General features: G+C 40.1%; 1 protein-coding gene across 13 annotated transcripts in view; it reads left to right on the top strand.

The window, feature by feature from the left end:
* SYTL2 (synaptotagmin like 2) overlaps nt 1–19,273 on the top strand; it is a 61,636-nt gene that overhangs the window by 11,320 nt on the left and 31,043 nt on the right. For 12 of the 13 annotated variants that reach the window (XM_068930619.1, XM_068930620.1, XM_068930613.1 and 9 more), the window contains 3 exons: nt 3,135–3,575; nt 15,128–15,276; nt 17,068–17,197. In XM_068930619.1, the coding sequence (XP_068786720.1) occupies nt 3,475–3,575; nt 15,128–15,276; nt 17,068–17,197 (380 nt within the window). In that variant the 5' untranslated portion in view covers nt 3,135–3,474. Of the gene's footprint in view, nt 1–3,134; nt 3,576–15,127; nt 15,277–17,067; nt 17,198–18,225; nt 18,335–19,273 lie in introns of all 13 variants that reach the window. The other variant, XM_068930622.1, reaches the window with a different exon arrangement.

The following is a 19,273-nucleotide window of genomic DNA, read 5'->3' as shown; positions in this document are numbered from 1 at the left end:
GGGTAGGAGAAAAACAACTAATAAAATACGATGTAAATCTGAATAAAGGATAAATGCAAGTGGATCAATGGAACAGAATTCACATAGGAGTCTCCTCTGAAGTGTTGGGAGGAGAACGTGATCCATTTAAGCCAGACAAAGTACGTTACACTTAGCAAAAACAGCTATGAAACTAATGTTTAGTCATGGAACTATATGGTATCATATCTGCCAGGAGAAGTTTGGTTGAGAGCCTGTTAAGGCAGGTGGTATCTTGCACCTGCCTAAAAACAAAGTGGGAGTTTAAATTTACTTGCAGAAATTGCTCTGTTGAATGGCGATATCGTGGAAGTTTAATAGAAGGGCATGTTGCTTTAGCTTTCCAGAGACCCGTGTGGATACTCAGTCCTTGCAACTTCTTGCCCATTTGGGAAGGACTGAAGTTCTTCCTCCATTATTTTTATTAATTTGAATACTATGAGACATGAACGAAGCCTGCAGCTTGTTTTGTGAATGCTGTCCAGCTATTTCTTTTAGATCTTTAGTTTACACTGTGAGACAATATAACACTCCTCTCTCAGAAATTATTTTAAAAACAAAGAAAAAGACATCATAAGACATCAATCCTTCAACAGCTTTCTTACAGACTTGATTTACCTGAGGCAAGAAACTTACCCAATTGACAAGATGAAAGTCTTGACAATTCCAGTTTAGAGCTGTTCAGGTTTTGAGGTTGCAACATAATTTTTGGTTCCTGTTGGCAGACGTGCACCTGCCAGTCAGTCAACATCCAGGGCTTTGAATTAACACTGCAAAAGCAGACTGGTGTATGAGATGTTAGGAAGAGTGCTTGACAGTCAAAACTGACATCCCTATCTGTTTATAAGTTGAAGAAGTGATGTGCTGGATTCTCAAAAAAGTTCAGGATTTGAATGTTTGTTGGTGACTTTGTAGTAAGCACTTTTTTATTTCTATATAATTGTGAGATAAACTGCCATTTTCTAAATTTGTTTTAAAAGGCCAAAGTTACAGATAGGTAGTTTGAAATATTGGCTGCTACGTAAACCTCATGGAACAATATTGCTTTGAAGATCATGGAGAAGATAAATATGACAGCTGAACAGAACCACATTCAGAAGTTTATTTAAGAAATATGGATTAACCTAACTAGAGATAACAGCATTTCTTAGAGATGTAGAGGGTATCTTTAGAGATGAAAATTTCCCTTTGAGTAGTGGTAGTGCCAGTATATTGTTTTCATCTCCTGGTGGAGCGGTTTCCGGATTTTGTGGCCGGAGAAGTAAGCACAGTGACTAGTTGCACAAATGGTGCTCATTAGGTCCCTGCTGTGGGGGCAGCCTGTCTGCCGAATGGTAGTGTTGTACTGCAGGGACCTAAGGTAGACATGGTATTACCTTGGTCTACCTAAGGTAGACCTAAGGTATTACCTTGTTGTGGTAATAGCTGCCTAATGAAGAGAAATGACCAAAAAGATAGTCTGCTTCTCTTCTGTCTCCCACCAGGTTTGACACTAGGGATCCTCCTGAGGCCTGTATTCAATTCATGCTATTTCTTTTTTCCTCTTGGGCTTTGTTACATCCATGGTGCAGTTGCAATGAGGCACTAACAGAGATTCAAGTCTAGACCCAGAAGACTTTCCCTCCTGCCTTAGTTTCTTTGAGTTTTTTTTAGGCAAGAGGTGTTAACCTTTGTTAGTCAGGGATTATCTTGTCTCTCTTTTTTTTTTTTTTTTAAGTGTCTTTTGTTGATGGTGGCTTTTTGAGGTCTGGAACCATGGTCTATAAAACAAAGGCAAAACAGTATTTGAAATTACTATTTGTAGATGCAGGTTAATTTGGATAAAGCAGTGAGCCTTCATGTAACTGCGTGATTTCTTATTCCACATACTCAAGATGTTCCTATAGAAATTGTTTTGCTCTTACTTCATATGTTCCATATGACAGTGTTTAGGGCCTCTGTGGGATCATATTCATGGCATAATTATACATTATCAGAGGCAAAATGCTGTGAATAAATATCTGAGGAAAATAATCTCTTAAAACTGTTGCAGTTTCAAGTAGAATAAGAGCTTCTCCTATAAGTGATAAATATTTATTTTTACAAATAGACAGAGACTTACAGAAAGAGGCATTGCACTCGCTGAGGACACACTCCTTAAGTCTTAGATTGGGGCCTGTAAATTCGTCTAATATGTTCCCAGCCTCCTCCCATCTCATTGCCAGAACATGTTGCATTTGGCAGAGTTCTGCCAGCTTCCTTAGGATTTTTCCTCCGGGGCTAGTGATGACTGCTGCCTTTCTGATCTGGAAAGGGAAAGGAGCCTTTGAAGACTGAGAGCGGGAAGACAGGTGTGAAGGGCAAGGCATGCAATTTTGTAAGAGTGAAGTTGGGTCCAAAAGTTCAATGGCTTGTACTCATGGGATGATTCTTTTGTTCTGTTTAGCTGATGACTGCTCAAAGATGACATCCTAGAAATGTGCAAATAATAAGTAAACCACCATGGCAAGCTCATGATTTTTACCCCAAATGTGTTTTTGAGGGCAATCTTTGTTTAAATAAACAAAACCTAACTTCAGGCCCTTGTGAAGAGAGTTCAGAAACGTGGTCCAAGTCTACACTGGCAGAAGGTGAACACCACAGGTGGAAATAGATTCATGTTGAGCTGCCTCACTCTATCTGACTCTTTACTCTGAAAATCTTTGCAAGCAACAGTGAACTTCAGAGATATTTGGCTTTTGTCTCTGATGTATGATAACCATAGACACAGAGATCTCCTGTGTACTTTTGAAGATAATCTCATTGCCTGGGACTGACTAGATGTAAATTTTGACTCTAAATTGTTCTGCTGACTTCAAGGAAAACCTAAAATGCAGTTATTTATTTTTAAATTTTTGCACTTGAATGACACTTCTGTCTTTGAGGGTATGAGTCACTGTATTGGGCAGGAGTATATTTTCATGACCCCCTTGTTCAAGAAGCTGTAAAACAGGTTTGACTTGAAGTGACCATTTGAACTTCAAAGTAGTTTAATTGTACTGAAAAACTTGTTTCTTTTAATTTAAAAAAATGCATACACAATCTACTTCCTTGATCCCTGATATTATAACTTGTTCTTCTTTGTCTCCCTCTTTTAGGGGATGTTTTGGCTGCTCCTAAACACTGAATATGCTGGGTCGGTGAACTGTTACTCCAGGAAGCAGAGCTGAGAGGACAAGCTCAGAGGACATCATTGAAATGGCAAGCAGGAATGCAACACCTTATCAAAAGTATCTTATCTAGGGAAGCATGCACATACTCTACTGCAAGAAAGCCAAATTTGGGGCTCTTTATACTGCTGACTATAACCTTATCCAGGTTTCTCAGTGCTTGCTGAAAAAGACTTCTGTTCTTCTATACCTTTAAAAGGGACCACAAGGCTATTCTCCTCAGCAGGATTTAAGATTTTCCTGGATACTTTCCCCCTGCCCTGCCAAGATGATTGACCTAAGCTTCCTAACAGAGGAAGAGCAGGAGGCAATAATGAAGGTGCTGCAACGGGATGCAGAGCTTAAAAGAGCTGAAGAAGAGAGAGTCAGGTAAGGGATCAAGCACCCTTGGCACTTCAGGAAGATATACACAGATGGTATACCAAGTTATTCAGATCATGTGAACGGTTTAAAAAACCTGTTCCTGGGGCCCCCATATCCCACACTACATATAGTTTGGAGTTGTGTTTTTTTTTTGTTTTTTTGTTTTTTTGTTTTTACCCTGGACTAGATTTAGTGTGGTCCCTGGATGAAACATCCCTACCATGGAAATGGTTCTCTACTGTCCAAAAGGCTGGTTGCTGATTTGGACACTTTCAACCCCAAAGGGGTTCAAGCATGCTTGGTGTGCATCTGAACAGAGCTTCTGGCTTAGTTTCCTCAGAAAAGGATTTGGTCTGCAAGCATAAAAACCACTGAAAACTGAACCAATGTGTACTAAGTGGGTGTGACTGGGTGATTTGTTTTTAAAAAGAGCGCTATTGCCCCAGGCCAAAATGTCAGGATAGATGCAGCCAGTGATATGTCTGAGTGAAGAAGTTGCCCAAAATATGTGGAGCATTGGGACAGGAGCTTAATCGTGGTGTCAGCTAATACAGATAAGTAACTGGTCAAGACTGACAATTTTAGCAGTCTATCTTTTTTCTTTGTGTGAAGGAAATTATCCAGAATGAGAAATGGCAGAAGAATGAAGAAAGATCCTTACATGCTGAAAGACTAAAATTTTCTTGTCTCTACTGTGGATACAGAAGTATTAGATTTAATTCTGGAGTGGCTTGAAGTAATGCAGGTGCCTTGAGATAGGAGGAAACCGTGGAAACAGCAGTGCCAGGTCTGAAAGCGCTCAGGAAAAGTAATTGTAGAGAGGAATTTCAAAATAGTGTCTGGGAAAAGGAATATTCCCTGGTGCAGCAAATCCAAAAAAGCCGCTGTTAGTAGTGGTCTGAAAAGTGCTGTGGACAAGTCTTTTCATCTGCATAATGTTGATTTTGCCATTCGTAATTCTAGTTCATGAGGGTGTGGTGGAAAATGCAAGGGACTGCAGGTTGTAGTATCCTATAATCAGCGTGCATGTCTCTTCTAGTCTCTGAATATACTAACTTTTGAGAAATTGGAAGCTTATATCTGAAATTGATTTTTCTGCATAGATGTGACATGTTGAACTTGTTTTTTTTATAATAGATATTAAAATATTACCTGAATTATATCTCCAGCCAAAGAGATACAATATTTTAGTTTGAATTTTACAACCTTGCAGACCTGGAGGATTCCAAAAGCTGGGACTGAATGTCATCGTTCAAACATCACACCCTGACAAGGTGTTTCTGTACATATATATATAATGGAAGTCTTTTTAATGTGATCTTTTTTCCTGCTAGAAAGAAATTCTGAGGTTTGAAGGGCGTAATAATCTGTTCCATCTGTGGAATCCATGTGCTGCGTTCCTGGAGCATGGACAAACTGGTAGCACTACAGACTCCTCTTTGAGCAGCTTCCTGGTGGAATTTTACAAATTGCCTGATGAGATCTCTTCTCTGCTAACAGCTCCCACTACTGCTCATCCACAGTAAAATTCTGCCTATTAGACTGGCCCATGCAGCCTCTTTAGGCTATCTGCTTTAATTCTTGTTTATTGTGAGTGCTATAACAGGTGTTCAGCTCCTCCTGCAGCTCCTCTTGTGTTGTTCTGAATCAGGCTGATAGTTTTGGGAACAGTGTGTCTGCTTCCTCTGTGACCTCTGCCCAGCTCCATCCCCAAAAGAAAAAGGGGTATTGACATTTTCTTTTTAGGGGCAACAGGGAGATGAAGAAATCTCAGATTACAAGAGGGTGCGATGCAGGGAAATGAAAAGACACTGCAACCTTCTTTTCTTCTGGGACAAGAAGATTCCTCTCTATACTTCACTTCTCCGTGAGGAGTTGCCAGCCCCGAGTGGCAGTGTTGCTGGGAAGGGGGATAATGGCATAAAATGAAGAGCTGAGTAACAGCTTGTCAAGACTAGAAGCTGTTTCTCACCCTGTCGCTGATTTTATATGTTTGCTTGTTTGCTAGTGTCCTTGTTCCTGTCCAGGAGTCACTGATAGACCCTGCTCAAGCTGGGTTTTTGGTATCAAAGTAGTGAATGGTCTAAGTATGCAACTGAATTTCCTGGCAGCAGCTTCACCATAGCCCCTAACTCTTCTTACAGTTTTGTAGTTCAGAAATCAGCACGGTTCAGGGTCCTTCCTGGAGATAGTAACATGGGACAGAAATATGCCTGTGTCCGAAGTTCTGGATTGCGGTTGGGAGACTTCTGTGGTGCAGTGGCTTGCCCCTGGCACCAGCGTGTCTGAGGCAGAAAACTGTTGTGGTTGTCTCTGTGGCAGGGTTCCCGCTGTGGCTATCGGCCCTTCCCTTCCCAACAGCACCTCTTGGAAATGCTGTCGTGGGCTGTGCTCAGGACTGTTTGCTCATTCTGTAAATTGAAGGAGGTTAATGATAGGGAAATTCTGATGCAGGGTTGTTTGTGTGGTGGGTGGTGACTGCCATGTGCCAAACCCCTTTAATACATAGGTTGGTGTGGCACTACATATCTCAGAAAGCTTCAGGGGAAAGGGTCTGTTCTGCTGGGCGTTAGGTACACTTAACTTTCTCACGATCTTCAGTGGGAGTGGGCTGTTGTTAAACACCCTTGTGTAAATAGTTTTTTGATTCCAGTCAGCTTTAACAAATATCCTAGTCAGTCACTTCACAAGACAGTGTTCCTTACAATGTGGACTGTCAGAAGGAAGTGTATTTTGGTTTTTTTTAGGATGGGAGGTATTTTGGATACTGGGGTGAGCTGAATATTGTCACTGGGAGAACAGGACTAACCATTGCAATGTGAAAATGACATTCAATGGCTATCATCCAAACATATCTATAAAATCTTCATGAAATGCTTTCCTGTTAAAGGTAACCATTTAGGATACGCATAACAGAGGCAACGTTCTTGGTGGAGATGGTTTTGAACATGGATGCTGAATCAAGTTTAAAAGGCTGATTGAACATAGGAGAGTTCAGAGGTTCTGTCTTAGAGGTGCTGTAAAAGCTAACCCTCTGTTTCCTGAAAAATAAAATAAAAATAAAAATTCCTATTCTGCCCCAGGCTTTGTCTTCCAAATGAAGAAATTTTCAGTGTTTCCTCGGTACCTGAGGTGGCATCCACCCTAATGAATCAGACAGTACACACTTCAGAACTGTTGTTTTAGTGTCTGCGTAGTCCGGTAGTTATGTACCAATTATATTTGCTTCATAATTTTGAAGGATTGCTCTTCCTCTTTGCCATGCAATACCGAGAGACTTTTTAAAGCTGAACTTCTGCGAAAATGTTTATTTCAGAAGTTCTCCACCCCTTTTCCTCATAATTCTCATATATATTTGCACAGCTTCACAATAAACATATGAGTATCTATAAATGAATGCAAAAATAGCAAGATGTGCATGGCCTACAGGCAAGGCTAGAGCACAGTGTATTGGTACACGCTTGCTCATTCTGTCCTGACCAATACACAAAACAAGACGTTGTGTATGTAAGTAATTTACGTCTCTTAGGCTGTATGCCATCCGTTCTGATTAGAATTGAAACTTTTTGGAAAGCCTGCTTGGCCTCTGGATCAAGGCCATCGCCAATAATATCTCCAATAATACTGACTTCGCTAAATATGGAGCTAAGGATATGTTAAAATTCTGTCAGAGCATCCCCTCTAGCAACATGATTCTGTTGTTCCTTGCAGGAGTCATCCTTAGGTCTCAGTGGTTTTTTATTCAAATTAGTCTAGAAATAAGCAAGTGCAGCCGATAATAAAATAGACAATCTACAGTTCTTCTAGAACTGATTTAAAACACACACACACACACACACACACACACACACACACACACACACACACACACACACAAAAACAATTTTAGAGCTTTACAGCTTATTCAATTCTTGTAATTTTAGGACTCAGGCTTGGTAACAGATGGTATTGAGCTGTACTGGGAAGGGGGGTGATACCTTGTCTTCCCATTATTAATTGCTAACTAACGTATTGGTAGTGGAAGGATTAATTGACTGAATGGTGCTTGTTGGGAACAGCTAGCGAAGCCGGGTGGAGTTTGATTAAGTTGTGTGGCAGAAGAGCGCATTTAGGGAAAAACTGGGAGCTAATAGGGCTTTTTAACCTTTAAATTGAATGTTTCCTCACCAAGTATGATCCTCCCTACACTAGAAAATCTGCTTTTATAAGGTCCATCTATTGCAGTACAATTCATGCTCATACCTGACACTATGTGTTCTGTGCTTGAGGGCCAAATGAAACCTTTGTCTTCAGAGCAAATTAGTCTTGATATTGCAGCTAGCTTGAAATCGTAAAATGCAACCTACTCTTTAACACAGCATCAGTGTCTTAGAGATGCCCTTGCTGATGGTGTGAAGAAAGCTGTGATGCAGGCTCTTCTGCTCGTTTACAGCTGCTTGCATATGTTCTGTGGGCTATCACTCGATCAGGGCTGTTTTTGTGTTGTATGCTTTCTTCCCATGTTTGCAGAGCACTGGTGTCCTTGTATTTGGGCAGATCCTGTGATAGAAAGCACATACTTTCTTGCCACCTATCCTCAGATTGAAGTTGTCTTGTACTGCTGTTCCAGGCTGACTTTGATACTAAAGGTGTACTGTCACAGGGTAGCTGTTCCTTTGTTGCAAAGGTTTTTGTTTTTTACCTTGGCAGGTTTGTTTTGGTTATATGTGAAGAGGGAGGGGAGGCCATTGGAAACTTCTATGCAAATTCTTTAAAACAAATGGACAATTTAAACACTGCAAGGCTATTATAGAAATGAAACCAGTTGAAGTTAATGGAAACTGTGAAGGCTGGCATACTTTGACAGATGCCTACCTCCTATATGCTGTAACCTCAACAGTCAAGCTACAGGTTTCGTGAATGTAATAAAGTGCTGCTTCAACTAGGTAAGAAATGCCCAAGTAAACTTGTATGTTCTGTGTTTGTCAGGAGGAATGAGGGAAATGATATACAAGGGTTGATGCAAATGATATACAGCAGTTTGGCCAGGGTGTTTCACGGGCACTTGCTCAGTGCAGAAGTTGGGATTGTGGTTCAGTTGACTCATCTGATACCTACAAGTGCTTAATTCAGTCATTCTGATACTTTAGGCCTGAATTTGTCCGTCTTCCCTTCCCACTTCAGAACAAATGTCACTGTCTAGTTTGTCATCAGGAGTCATGCTGGCTACAGCTTAGTTAGTTTTCTGAGGATCCAAAAGCAAGATGCTAAATGAGATTAATTTATTAGTAAATCTAACATAGCCAGAGACTTCAGGATAGGGGCAAAAAGGAAGAATATATGGGACTGCAAGTAGAGCTGGACTGACTTTTTTCTCATGTCCTTGGCTACTCTTACCTACCAAAAAAACTCACTATCCAAAGAGACCCCAAGTGCAGGGATTAGAAGGCATGTTGCTGACCAGACTGATGACAGGAATGGGGAGAGTTTACATAATCCCATTGGTCTGCTTTATTCTTCCTACTAAAACCCTTAGTTTAAAATTAAATGGCTTTATTGCTTATACCAATCAAACAGTAAGATGGCAAGATTTTTGAATCTCATATATATATATATATGTAGCTATCCATATCCTCAACTCAACATCTCCACAATGGCCCATTATAAGTCTTTCGGGTGTAGTTCTCTAACAAGTACCAGAACAGAGACATTTTTTCCTATGTCTTATTTAGATATGTGCAGACTAAAGAAGCATGTTCATGCCAAGTTTAATGTTTAAACCGATTTTCTTTTGCCTTGTAAGTCTTTTAGAGTTGTTTTCCACGCTCGTAGAAGGAAAAAATTGAATCAGCAGGTCTGACACTTACAATGCCGGCTCCTAAATCCTTTTAGTTCTGTTCTTGTATCACTTTATCTTGTTTGTCTGTGCCTGGAGGGTGATCCAGAACCTGCATCCTTTGTCTTCCTTATGCTGGTTTGGGTTTTGTTGTGTTTGCAGTAAATAGAAGTGAAGATAAACTCAAAAGTCTCCTTCCCCCTTCTCTTCCTATTTGGCATTGCATTTGCAGGAGAGAGGTATCTGAAGTGCATTTATATATCTGGTGGCTATATCAGGCTTTAAAAAAGTCTTTGTTTTGCCACAGCCGCTGTTGTTTTTTATGTTTAGAATAGGGTACATGAGACTCTAATAAATCCTATGTCTTTCAGCCAAACATGGATCTTGATTTAAGTTCTTAATTTGCTACAAGAAGTCCCAGTATGCACCAGCACTGCACAGACTCTCCTGTCTGAAAAGCTCAGTTTAAGCTGTTGATTGAGGAATAAGGGAATGAAAAATTACTAAGCTGTTGACTGTCACATCTCGCTAATTCTGTGAAGGTTTATAATAAGGAGGTAAAGGGGAAGGAATTAAGAAATACCAAGGAGGTGCAGCTGTGCAATGTTAGATACAGGCATGTATCTTTAAAAAGAAAAAGGAAAAAGAAAAGGAAAAAAAAGAAACAGAAACCAGTATCGCTTTGCTTTCACGTGCAGTGAGCTATAGTACCAACCTACAAAGCACAAGATAAGCTGTTGTGGGTTTACTGATAGAAAAGTGTACATGACTGATTAGATCAGAGAGCAGATTTCATGCCTTGCTGTGGTACCATGTGATTTAACTGGCTATCAGACCTTCCAGAGGTGGGGAGCAATGGCCCAGTTGATAAGTGTAGTTTTTGTGTTTGTTTGCCTGCGAAGTGCCTCATGGTTGTTTTGCATGTATTTTCAAGTGTAATACTACATGTACCTACATGAAAGGTTTGTCTTCTCTAATCAAAATTACTTCACTTAGACATATTGGAAACAGCATATTAAGTAAAGGGAGAACTCCAAGCTTATCTGAAAAGAGGATTTTAGAGTCATTTTTTTTTAACTGCGTAACCTCACTTTCTTGAGTTTGTTGCTCTAGAAGAAACAAGCACTAGCTTTATTATAACATCAGGATGTTTCACTCTGAAAACTGCAACATGAGGTAATTGGCATTTTAACAGACCACCCAGGGACTCCAGAATAAAAGCTTACTTCATATGTAAAGCCACAATAGCATTTTTCCTAATTGTAAACTTTGCAAACTGAGCCTGCAATCTGAAACTTAAACTGGGTGCCTACTAGTTTGTTTGTTGCCAAAAGCAAATAACGTAACCATAACTTGATTAGCCATTCTGTTGACTGAGAGAGCTGGCGCAGAATCCGCTGTCGACTTCTAGTCCTGTTACAGAGCTCCAATGCTGGAAGGTGTAAGCAGCAGTGGAAAATAATGGCTACAGTTTGACTTCTGGACCATGCCTTTCAAGTGAAACCACAATCTAAATCTAATGCACAGCAGTGACACTTGGCCACAAGGTTCAATCAGTTTGATGCTTCTGCTGATGCCTGCACAAAGCAGAACTTGAAAATTCAAATAGCATTGTGAAGATTCACGTTTAATCTTGGCAGCTTCTTTTGCAGAAAGTCTATGATGTGTTGCTGAACATGGGCTTCTCAGAAGCTTTTATCCTTCTGAGAGCTAGAGCTAATAGCTTAGTGTCTTTCTGATAATGGAAATCTGCCTCTTCTTATTTGTGCCTGGGGAAAGCCTGGGAACTGCTGTAATGTTTATGTTGCTCTTAGCTCCTCAGAAGAAGCTAACTTAACTCCTCTTCTTATCAAGAGAAGTATTTAACACAGGTCAAGTGGTTGGACTATCAAGGAGAGAAAAGAGGGCAGAAGAAGCAATTTGCAAGTCAGCTGCAGTGAGCTTCTGTCACTTCTTAAAATGGCTCTATCAGCCGGACTGGTCACTTGTAAAGAAAGAATAGGGTAAGTGTAGACCTAATTTATACCTTTGTCAGCGAGCTTAATTGTCTGTTGAATTCTTGAAGGCCTGCTGAGCTGTTGGAGTTGAGGTACGGTAGCTTCCATAGCCAGCAAGCAGGAGTGGGAGTCAAGTGTTTGACATTCATTTCCAGCAAAAATGACAGCTGCATTGGCCAAGGATTAAATAATGAGACACTTAATGTCTCTTAACTCTTAATGTTATTGAGGGTTTTTAATGAGAGCCATTTCATGAACATCTAGAGTCATGACAAATTCATGCCTCTGTCTCTATCCTGCTTATATCATGTTTATCAGTAGCAGATCTGAGGATCGGACAGCAGGTAAACAGTCTGACTTAGCTACTTAGCTACGAGGTTGTGGACCTTGTGGTCTGAACCAGCTACTTCTACCAGCAATCTATCAGTCTGTTCAGCTGACTTGCAAAGGTCCCCTGCCGCACCCTAATTTCAGTGATTGAATACAAAGGCAAAAAGAGTTAGCAATAACTAGGGTAAAAAGGGTGAATCAAACAAAGTGAGGGCATTGAATACTTCTACTGTGACTCATTACCTTCCCACTAGAGAACCTCCTTTGGCATTGGCTGTCATATTGCCCTGAAGCACTAGCTGGGGTCAGAGCTCTGCTGGCCTGGGGGCTGTGCAAATGGCTGAAAAGCCAATCCCCAGCCTTAGGGAACCTCTGTTCTAAGAAAGCAAATAATGCGTGGGAAAGCAGGAGAAAGGGAGAAGCAAACCGCAGTGTAAAAGTTCTTGCATGTCGTATTACCACTGTTCCTGCTGGCTGTGTTCATGAACTGGCTGTGTAGTGAGGATTTGGCTCATAGCTGAATAGTGAATTTGCTTAAGGGTAGAGGGAAACTCCTGCTGTGTTCCCTTTCCAACCTGGAGGACCTGCAGCAGATGAGAAGAATGTATTTTGGTTCTTGGAGAAGCACGGGTTATAAGCAGGAGAGAGAGCTAAATTCTAAGTTGTCCAGTACTGTAATGGACCGTTGAATCTTGGCACCAAAAATGGCAGTGAGGACCTCAACTCTTGGCAGCCTCTACTCCCTGTAGCTGATTCAAGACAGAGAACTTGTTTTTATACCTAGGGAGGACTGACTCTTGACAGCTACTTTGGAAGAGAAGTTTAAGTGTTCAAGTACTAGTAGCTAATGCATTCAAATAAGCCTTTTCATTTCTTGCCACACAAGGATGAAGGAGGGGTTGAGGGACAGGTGAGAATGGCCTTTCTTAGCCTGGGCAGCTAGGGCCTGCTCATGATGTCCTTTCCCAGCTCTGAATGCTTGTCTGTACTAGACTGGTAAAATCTAAGGGTCAAATCTGCAAACTGTAATAAAAGGACTATGACCATCGCTGCTTGATTGGATTAGAAGATTCTTCTCCTCTACTTGTGAGCAATATAAAACTGGCATTGACTTCCTTGTCTGGTCTTTAGAAGACAGCACTGTCACATACCAATGTGGACTGTAGTTAGCATTAAAGCTTCCGAGTAACTTGTAGAATTGTCTTTCTTTCTTCCTTGGGCTGTATTATTAGCTTATTTACTGAAGGAAGATTCATGAATGGAGATGGCAGGTGAAGCCTGACTTAATTTTTAATTGCTAAGTACTCCCCCAAATTTCTATATTAATTTTCCTGGTCTGTAGGTTGGTCTCCAGGCCATGTGTTTGGTGCATATCTGAGTTACGTGCCCTAATAAAGAAAGAAGACAACCTCCCAAACTGCACACGGTAGCTCTTCGTTCCATAACATGTGATTCGTAAAAGCAGGGTGACCCTGAAGCCTGAATTTAAACTATTACAAACTTGCTTCACAGTATTTAAAATAGCTGCAGTGCTTGTGATGGAAACATGTAGATTAATAAACTGTACAATATTTTGTTATTTTCTCCGAGTGATACTGTCTTCCCTTGTGACTCATGTTCATATAAAGGCTTTTGGGTAACGTATAGAAAGTATGGCACCATCTGTCCAGAGCACTTTGAGGGGTATGTATGAAGGCAGCGCCATATAAACAGCCTGAAAATGAATCTTCTGAGCCCCAAGACAGCCCTGGTCTTAATTTTGGCACAGATATCTTATGCTGCCCTGCTAGCTTATTCCAACCTTAACTTTGGAGGACCAGCCTTCGGGGCAAGAAGTCAAGATCTGTAGCTACTGGAGGCTTTTCCAGGGCTGTTTCAGCCTGAAAGTCTAGAAAAAAAACATATTTTTGAGGAGTTACGGTAACTGACATAGGGTTTACGCTATCCCCTCCCCAGTTCAGTGTCACTGTAGCCTGCCATAATTAAATAAGGAGAGTAACAGTTTGGAGGATGAAAATAACATGCTGAGGCAGCCTTAAAAAAAAAAAAAAAAATCTCTAGGCACTTCCAGAGCACACCAGTGGAACAAATCAGAGATCCTGTGCTGTAGGAAGTGTCACCTTTTGGAGGGCACTAAAGTAAGTTGCAGATGAAGAGAAAAATGTACCCATTTAGCATAGCCACGTGAGAGTGTGACTGTGTCTGCTGAGAAGCTGAATCTTGGTCCTGGTTCTTAAGATAACTGATGAGGTCCACTGTGGAGGAATCGGATTTCCTATTTTAGAAGGACAGAGAGAGCACAACTCCATTCAACACAATTTTAAAGGAATACCTTGTATTAACAATACAAAGTTTAAACTATGAAAACATTAGTTAAGCAACTGCTATACATGAATCACAGAAGTGAGAGCAGCTGCTGGTTTCTCTTGAGCTAAATTACTTGGCTAACTGAGAAGCAAAGGGATATGTATACCTGAAGCCAAAGAGGGTAGCTGTACATCCACTACAGTTAGTGTGCAGCTTGCGCAGAGTATGTATGTTTTGTGTTTAAGAAACTGCTGTTTACAATTCGGAGCCTTTGACAAGAGAAGTAGCTATTTTAAACCTTGTTTTCTAAAGTGTGCGTAAATGAACTATTTTGGAGAGGTGGGTACAAATGGATTATATTTTGTTCAAGCTGCTAACCAAAATTGGGGGTGGTCAGGTATTTTAATGAGTAGCATTTCTTCTGCATAGTAGCTGTTAGGATTTACAAAATCTGCTAGTAATGTGGGAAGAATTTTTCTCCTGCAGTAAACAAAGCTACCCTAATCAAGGTTTCTCTTAAGAAAAGTAAAAAAAAAATTGCTCTTGTGGCAATAATGATCCCATCAGGGAGCCTGGCATTTTGTCTGTAGACAACATCTGTTCAGTACTAGTGAAACCAGTTAGAAGTACCTCTTTATAAAAACTACTTGAATAGGCTTAAATTTAATTTCAGATCAGATGAGTAAGAATAACAGTATATACTGTATTTAAAGTAGAAACTGTCATCTCAACAGACTGTGGAGAGTCTGTTACTGATACATTTGGATTTTCCCTTTTCCTTGCACTTTTGGGTATGATAAATGCTGTGCTTATACCTAAAAATTTGGATTATGGTGCGCTCTCCTGATTTCTAAAAGAGAGAGCTTGGTGAGTGTATTAAAAAATGCAGAAAGATGAAGCACCAGAAAAAAATAGCTTGCTTTTTTTTTCTTTAGTACCCTTCTCCACTTCCTTTCCCCTACTTCTGTTATCTTGCTTTCAGTATTGGTGAGAACCTGCACATCTGTACCAAATTGAGCATTTCCCTTTGTGGACTTCTATTCTGTTTGTACAAATAAGCAGACTATGTGTCTCACTCTCTCTCTCTTTTTTCCCCCCCCCCCCCCCAGACATTTACCAGAAAAAATCAAAGATGATGTCCAGCTAAAGAATATGAGTGGACAGTGGTTTTATGAAGCAAAGTCAAAGAGGCACAGAGATAAGATACATGGAGCAGATATTATTAGAGCTTCTATGCGAAGGAAGCCTGCCACGCTTGGTAAGCATGTGACTTATTATGTTTTTCCTTATATTTTATTTTGGAAAGGATAGCATAGAGATGATGCTTTTACTTAGGTAACCTCAGACATCACTGCCTGATTCTGCATCACAGAATCACAGAATGTTTGAGGTTGGAATGGATCTCTGGAGATATCTAGTCCAACCCCCCTGCTCTAGCAGGGTCACCTAGAGCACATTGCCCAGGATTGTGTCCAGATGACTTTTGAATGTCTCCAAGGAAGATAGCCTTATGAGCAAAAATTTATGCAAAGGAGGGATTTTCAGTGTATTTTATAGTGTAAGACTTCCTCTCCCTCAACATTATGTACAAAGAGAGAATTTGGGGTGTTGACTGCTAGTAGGAGGGGCTGTCTTATGCATTGGACTAAAAGCCCTCTCCAGTCCTGGGTCTCGTTCTCACTTTCACTCCTGAGCCCTATGCATTACCCTGGATCGTACGAAGAAGCAGAGATTGAGAAATCACTCTTCAAGATGAATTTTCCTGATTCTGGGTGCTAAGTCTGATACCTCTGAGACTTAATTTAGTTAAGGTAACCAAAGGTACTTTAGATGGATTGCAGTGGTAGGCACCATAAACTACAGCTAGTAGTTATAACCACTGAAGCGTATGTGCCTATGATTCTGGCAACTGGAACTATTTTCATAATAGTAGTTTGGTCAGCTTCAGAATACTGTGTAGGAATTTTGACTTAACACGAAAAGGCCTGAAATGGAAAGGAATATGGAAGTACACGGGTGGTTAGAGCGGTATGTTTGTGGTTTTGCCTGTGTTTGGAATTGAGGGTTATGAAAATCAGCTGTAAAATTCTAGCTAGTATTTGGCTTAGGTTTTACAGCAGCTCTAACCTATGGCTTAGTGGAAAGTACCTAAAGCCATATTATCTATAAGGAATGATAGTTACTCCCAGTTTTATTACTTAAACAGAGGGGCATACTGGTATGTTCAGAACTGCACAATTGTTTGGTTCCAATGACTCGTTAAACATCAAAATATTTTTACTTGCAGTTATGCATAGCAAAAGCAGGAACACAAGTCTTATTTTTGCACACTGAGAATATCTTGACTTCTAAACTATTGCAGAAGTACAGAAAATGGTAGAGGAATAAATATACCATTAATGTTTTGGCTCTGAAAGAGGGTTCTATCCCACTCTCAAAAGAAATACAATTATATGGTCAATATACAAATACATGAATGAGTATGGGTGTGGGTTTTTTTTTTTTTTGTGGGGTTTTTTTTTTTTTTTAAACACTGCCTTCTTGTGTTAATTCTATCCATAAAGGATTAGCCACCTGTTTAACTGAAAACTGTGACCAATTTCCAAATTACTGCTATAGGAAGGGAGTGGTTGACTTACTGCACTTGCACTTTTTTTTTTTTTCCAATTTTTCCTATGGTTTAATTGTATTTGTTTCCTCGTGACATAGATGTTACTGAATTTTCTGCGTGTATCTAGCTACAAAAACTACAGGATCAGTCTTTACTTGGGCTATTGTAGGAGACTTCCTCATTTAGGATCACTTTAAGGTCTAAAGCTGATGTTATACCTGGAGTAGTAGAATGAAGTATTTGGATTAGTTTGCAAAACTTCTAGTAGTAAGAAAAAATTACTCTTCAGAAATCACCAGATCTGCTTGTGTACATAATTCAAGTATAGTGGCCTTATGGAATAGTTGTATATCTGAATGTAAATAATTATTTTTGCTTGTTGTGAAATCCTGTGTGAACATACAGGGGAGATAACTATATTCCCATTTCATGTTTTAGCTGAAGTGAGTCAGAACAAACCAAACAAAGCACAGAATAGCTGGGTGAGCAATATCAATAAAGAAGTCTTTGTACCACCAAAACTATACGATGTTGTGGAACATGAAGAAGAAGTGAAATCTAGTTCAAGGTAAGCTGTCTGTTCAGTCTGAGTTAGCATGTGAACATCAGGATGGGTGAAACTTGGGAGCTGTAAGTTCCTTCTAAAATATTATCTTCTCTTCTGATTTCAAAGAGCTTCAAATATTTCCTCAGAATGGCCTGAGGGATCCATCCCTGTGAAAGGCTGACAAATCGTAGTTATGCATTGTTAATTGTTCTGCGTTTGAATGCAGCTACCTTTGGCTTGCTTCTACAGGGAGAAAGTTGCCAAAGGTGTGTAGAATGGTCCCACATATGTTCTTATATCACAGTTTAATGTGCCTCCCAGAACTGAGACCAGGATTTTCTGGTTAGAACTGCTGGCCACGTTGAGTCCTTCGCAGCCACTAATCTGGGGACAATAACTTCTGCATCTCTTCGTTCAGTCACTCAGTGAGAACAGACTAGTGATTCAGCCTGATTTTTAAACTTGCAGGAAGAACTAGAACCGTTCAATATTTGAGAAAAATAAATCTGATTTTACCAAGAAAAAGAAATGTCTGTAAAGGAGACGCTTCCATATAGAGTGATGCAAGACGGTCGTCTTGAGTATGACTGAATGGATCTAATTGTTACAGGAAAGCTGTATGAGAAGAAGTTCCTCAACTGAAGAGGATTTTGTATTAAATCATTCCATCTCAAGTCTATCCCAAACAGTTCCGTTTTTATCAGAAATGTACTGAATTTATTTCTGAAGGAAAAGGAAACGTCTTCTCTTTAAAATGTCTACATGCAGTAATTCGTCTGGCAGTACAAAAAGCTTTCAAAAAACCTACCTTTGAAAAGAAAAGTGGTAATGTCCTTGTTTGAGGAAACAAGAAAGCACTGGAATGGGGACCGGGGTGTAGCAACCGTAGCTACCATTTGTACTTTCAGTGAATAGAGTCAGTTAAGAGCCAGAGTTACTTTTGATGACTGTTTTACTTCTGGTTGTACCACTAATCAGTTCTGTAACCTTTCACTTTCTTGCCTCTCTTCTAAGCCCTTCTCTGTGCGTCATCTGTTTTTTCTTTGCAGCAAGGCTTGTCTCCTACTATGCATTTGTACAATACCTTCTAGCAGTTCCGTCTTTCACTTTCATGGTCTGCAAAGTGGGCAACCACCCTCACGATGAGTGGCACCAAAGGTTGGTGTAAGTCTTAACGAAGCTGGCTTGCATTACTGGTCTTTACTTATCCTTTACATAACCCTCTGAGTTCACTGAAAATGATGTCTGACTTATCCACATGTAAAATCTTGTTGAAAAAGGTCAAACATATAAACTCCTTTGTTACAGTCTTCCCCAAAAATGAAGTTGTCCTGTAGTGATGATTAAGGTTGCTCATCTCAGGAAAAAGCTTAGGGCTTTGCAATAACGTTGGCCAATAATGCTGCTGCAGTTAGCTGTTACTGAACGTTGTTTCCTAAAATTGGCTTTTACCTTCAGAAGATTGTTAAATTTATTTATGGACAGCACAAGACATGCTGTTGTTTAATTTTAAATTAATAGATATATTTTAGAGTTTTGCATGTCTTCTTGGACCTCATGGAAAGAACGTAATACTCTAAAATAAGTACAGCTTTATAATGTTACTTTTACTATCGCAACACAACAGATTATGTGTGATTGATAAGCAATAAGAAACTTCTGGACAATTGCTAGGACAGCCTCTTCACAAAAAATATAAAATAACTTGTTCTTAAACGTCAATCAGGTAAGCTCAGGTCTGTGCTTCTGAGAAAGCATTATAGTCTGGCTTGCTTTTTTTTTTCCCCCTTTTTTTTTTCTCTCCCCTCTCTCAAAACACACTGTCTACGCTTTGCAAAGAAAAGTCACTCACTTGATCGTGGTATTTAGCCTGAGGTGATCTGATGACTATTTCAGGTCACGGTTCCAATCCCATGTGAAGCATGACAATTGATGTCCAGGACCCTTTACTCCAAATTGCATCAGAAATTCATCATCCTGTGTGCTCTACTCATGTCTGCTCACGCTCCCACTGATAGCTCAAGATGTTCCTGCCAAAACAAGTCCAGGATTGATAGTGAGACAGCTGCAGGTAGACCTTAGAAAGGGACCTGCAAT

The sequence above is a fragment of the Struthio camelus genome, chromosome 1 (assembly GCF_040807025.1).
Source record: "Struthio camelus isolate bStrCam1 chromosome 1, bStrCam1.hap1, whole genome shotgun sequence".
Lineage (NCBI taxonomy): Eukaryota > Metazoa > Chordata > Aves > Struthioniformes > Struthionidae > Struthio > Struthio camelus.
Note: the sequence above shows the minus strand (reverse complement) of the source record. Positions and strands in the feature narration are given on the sequence as shown.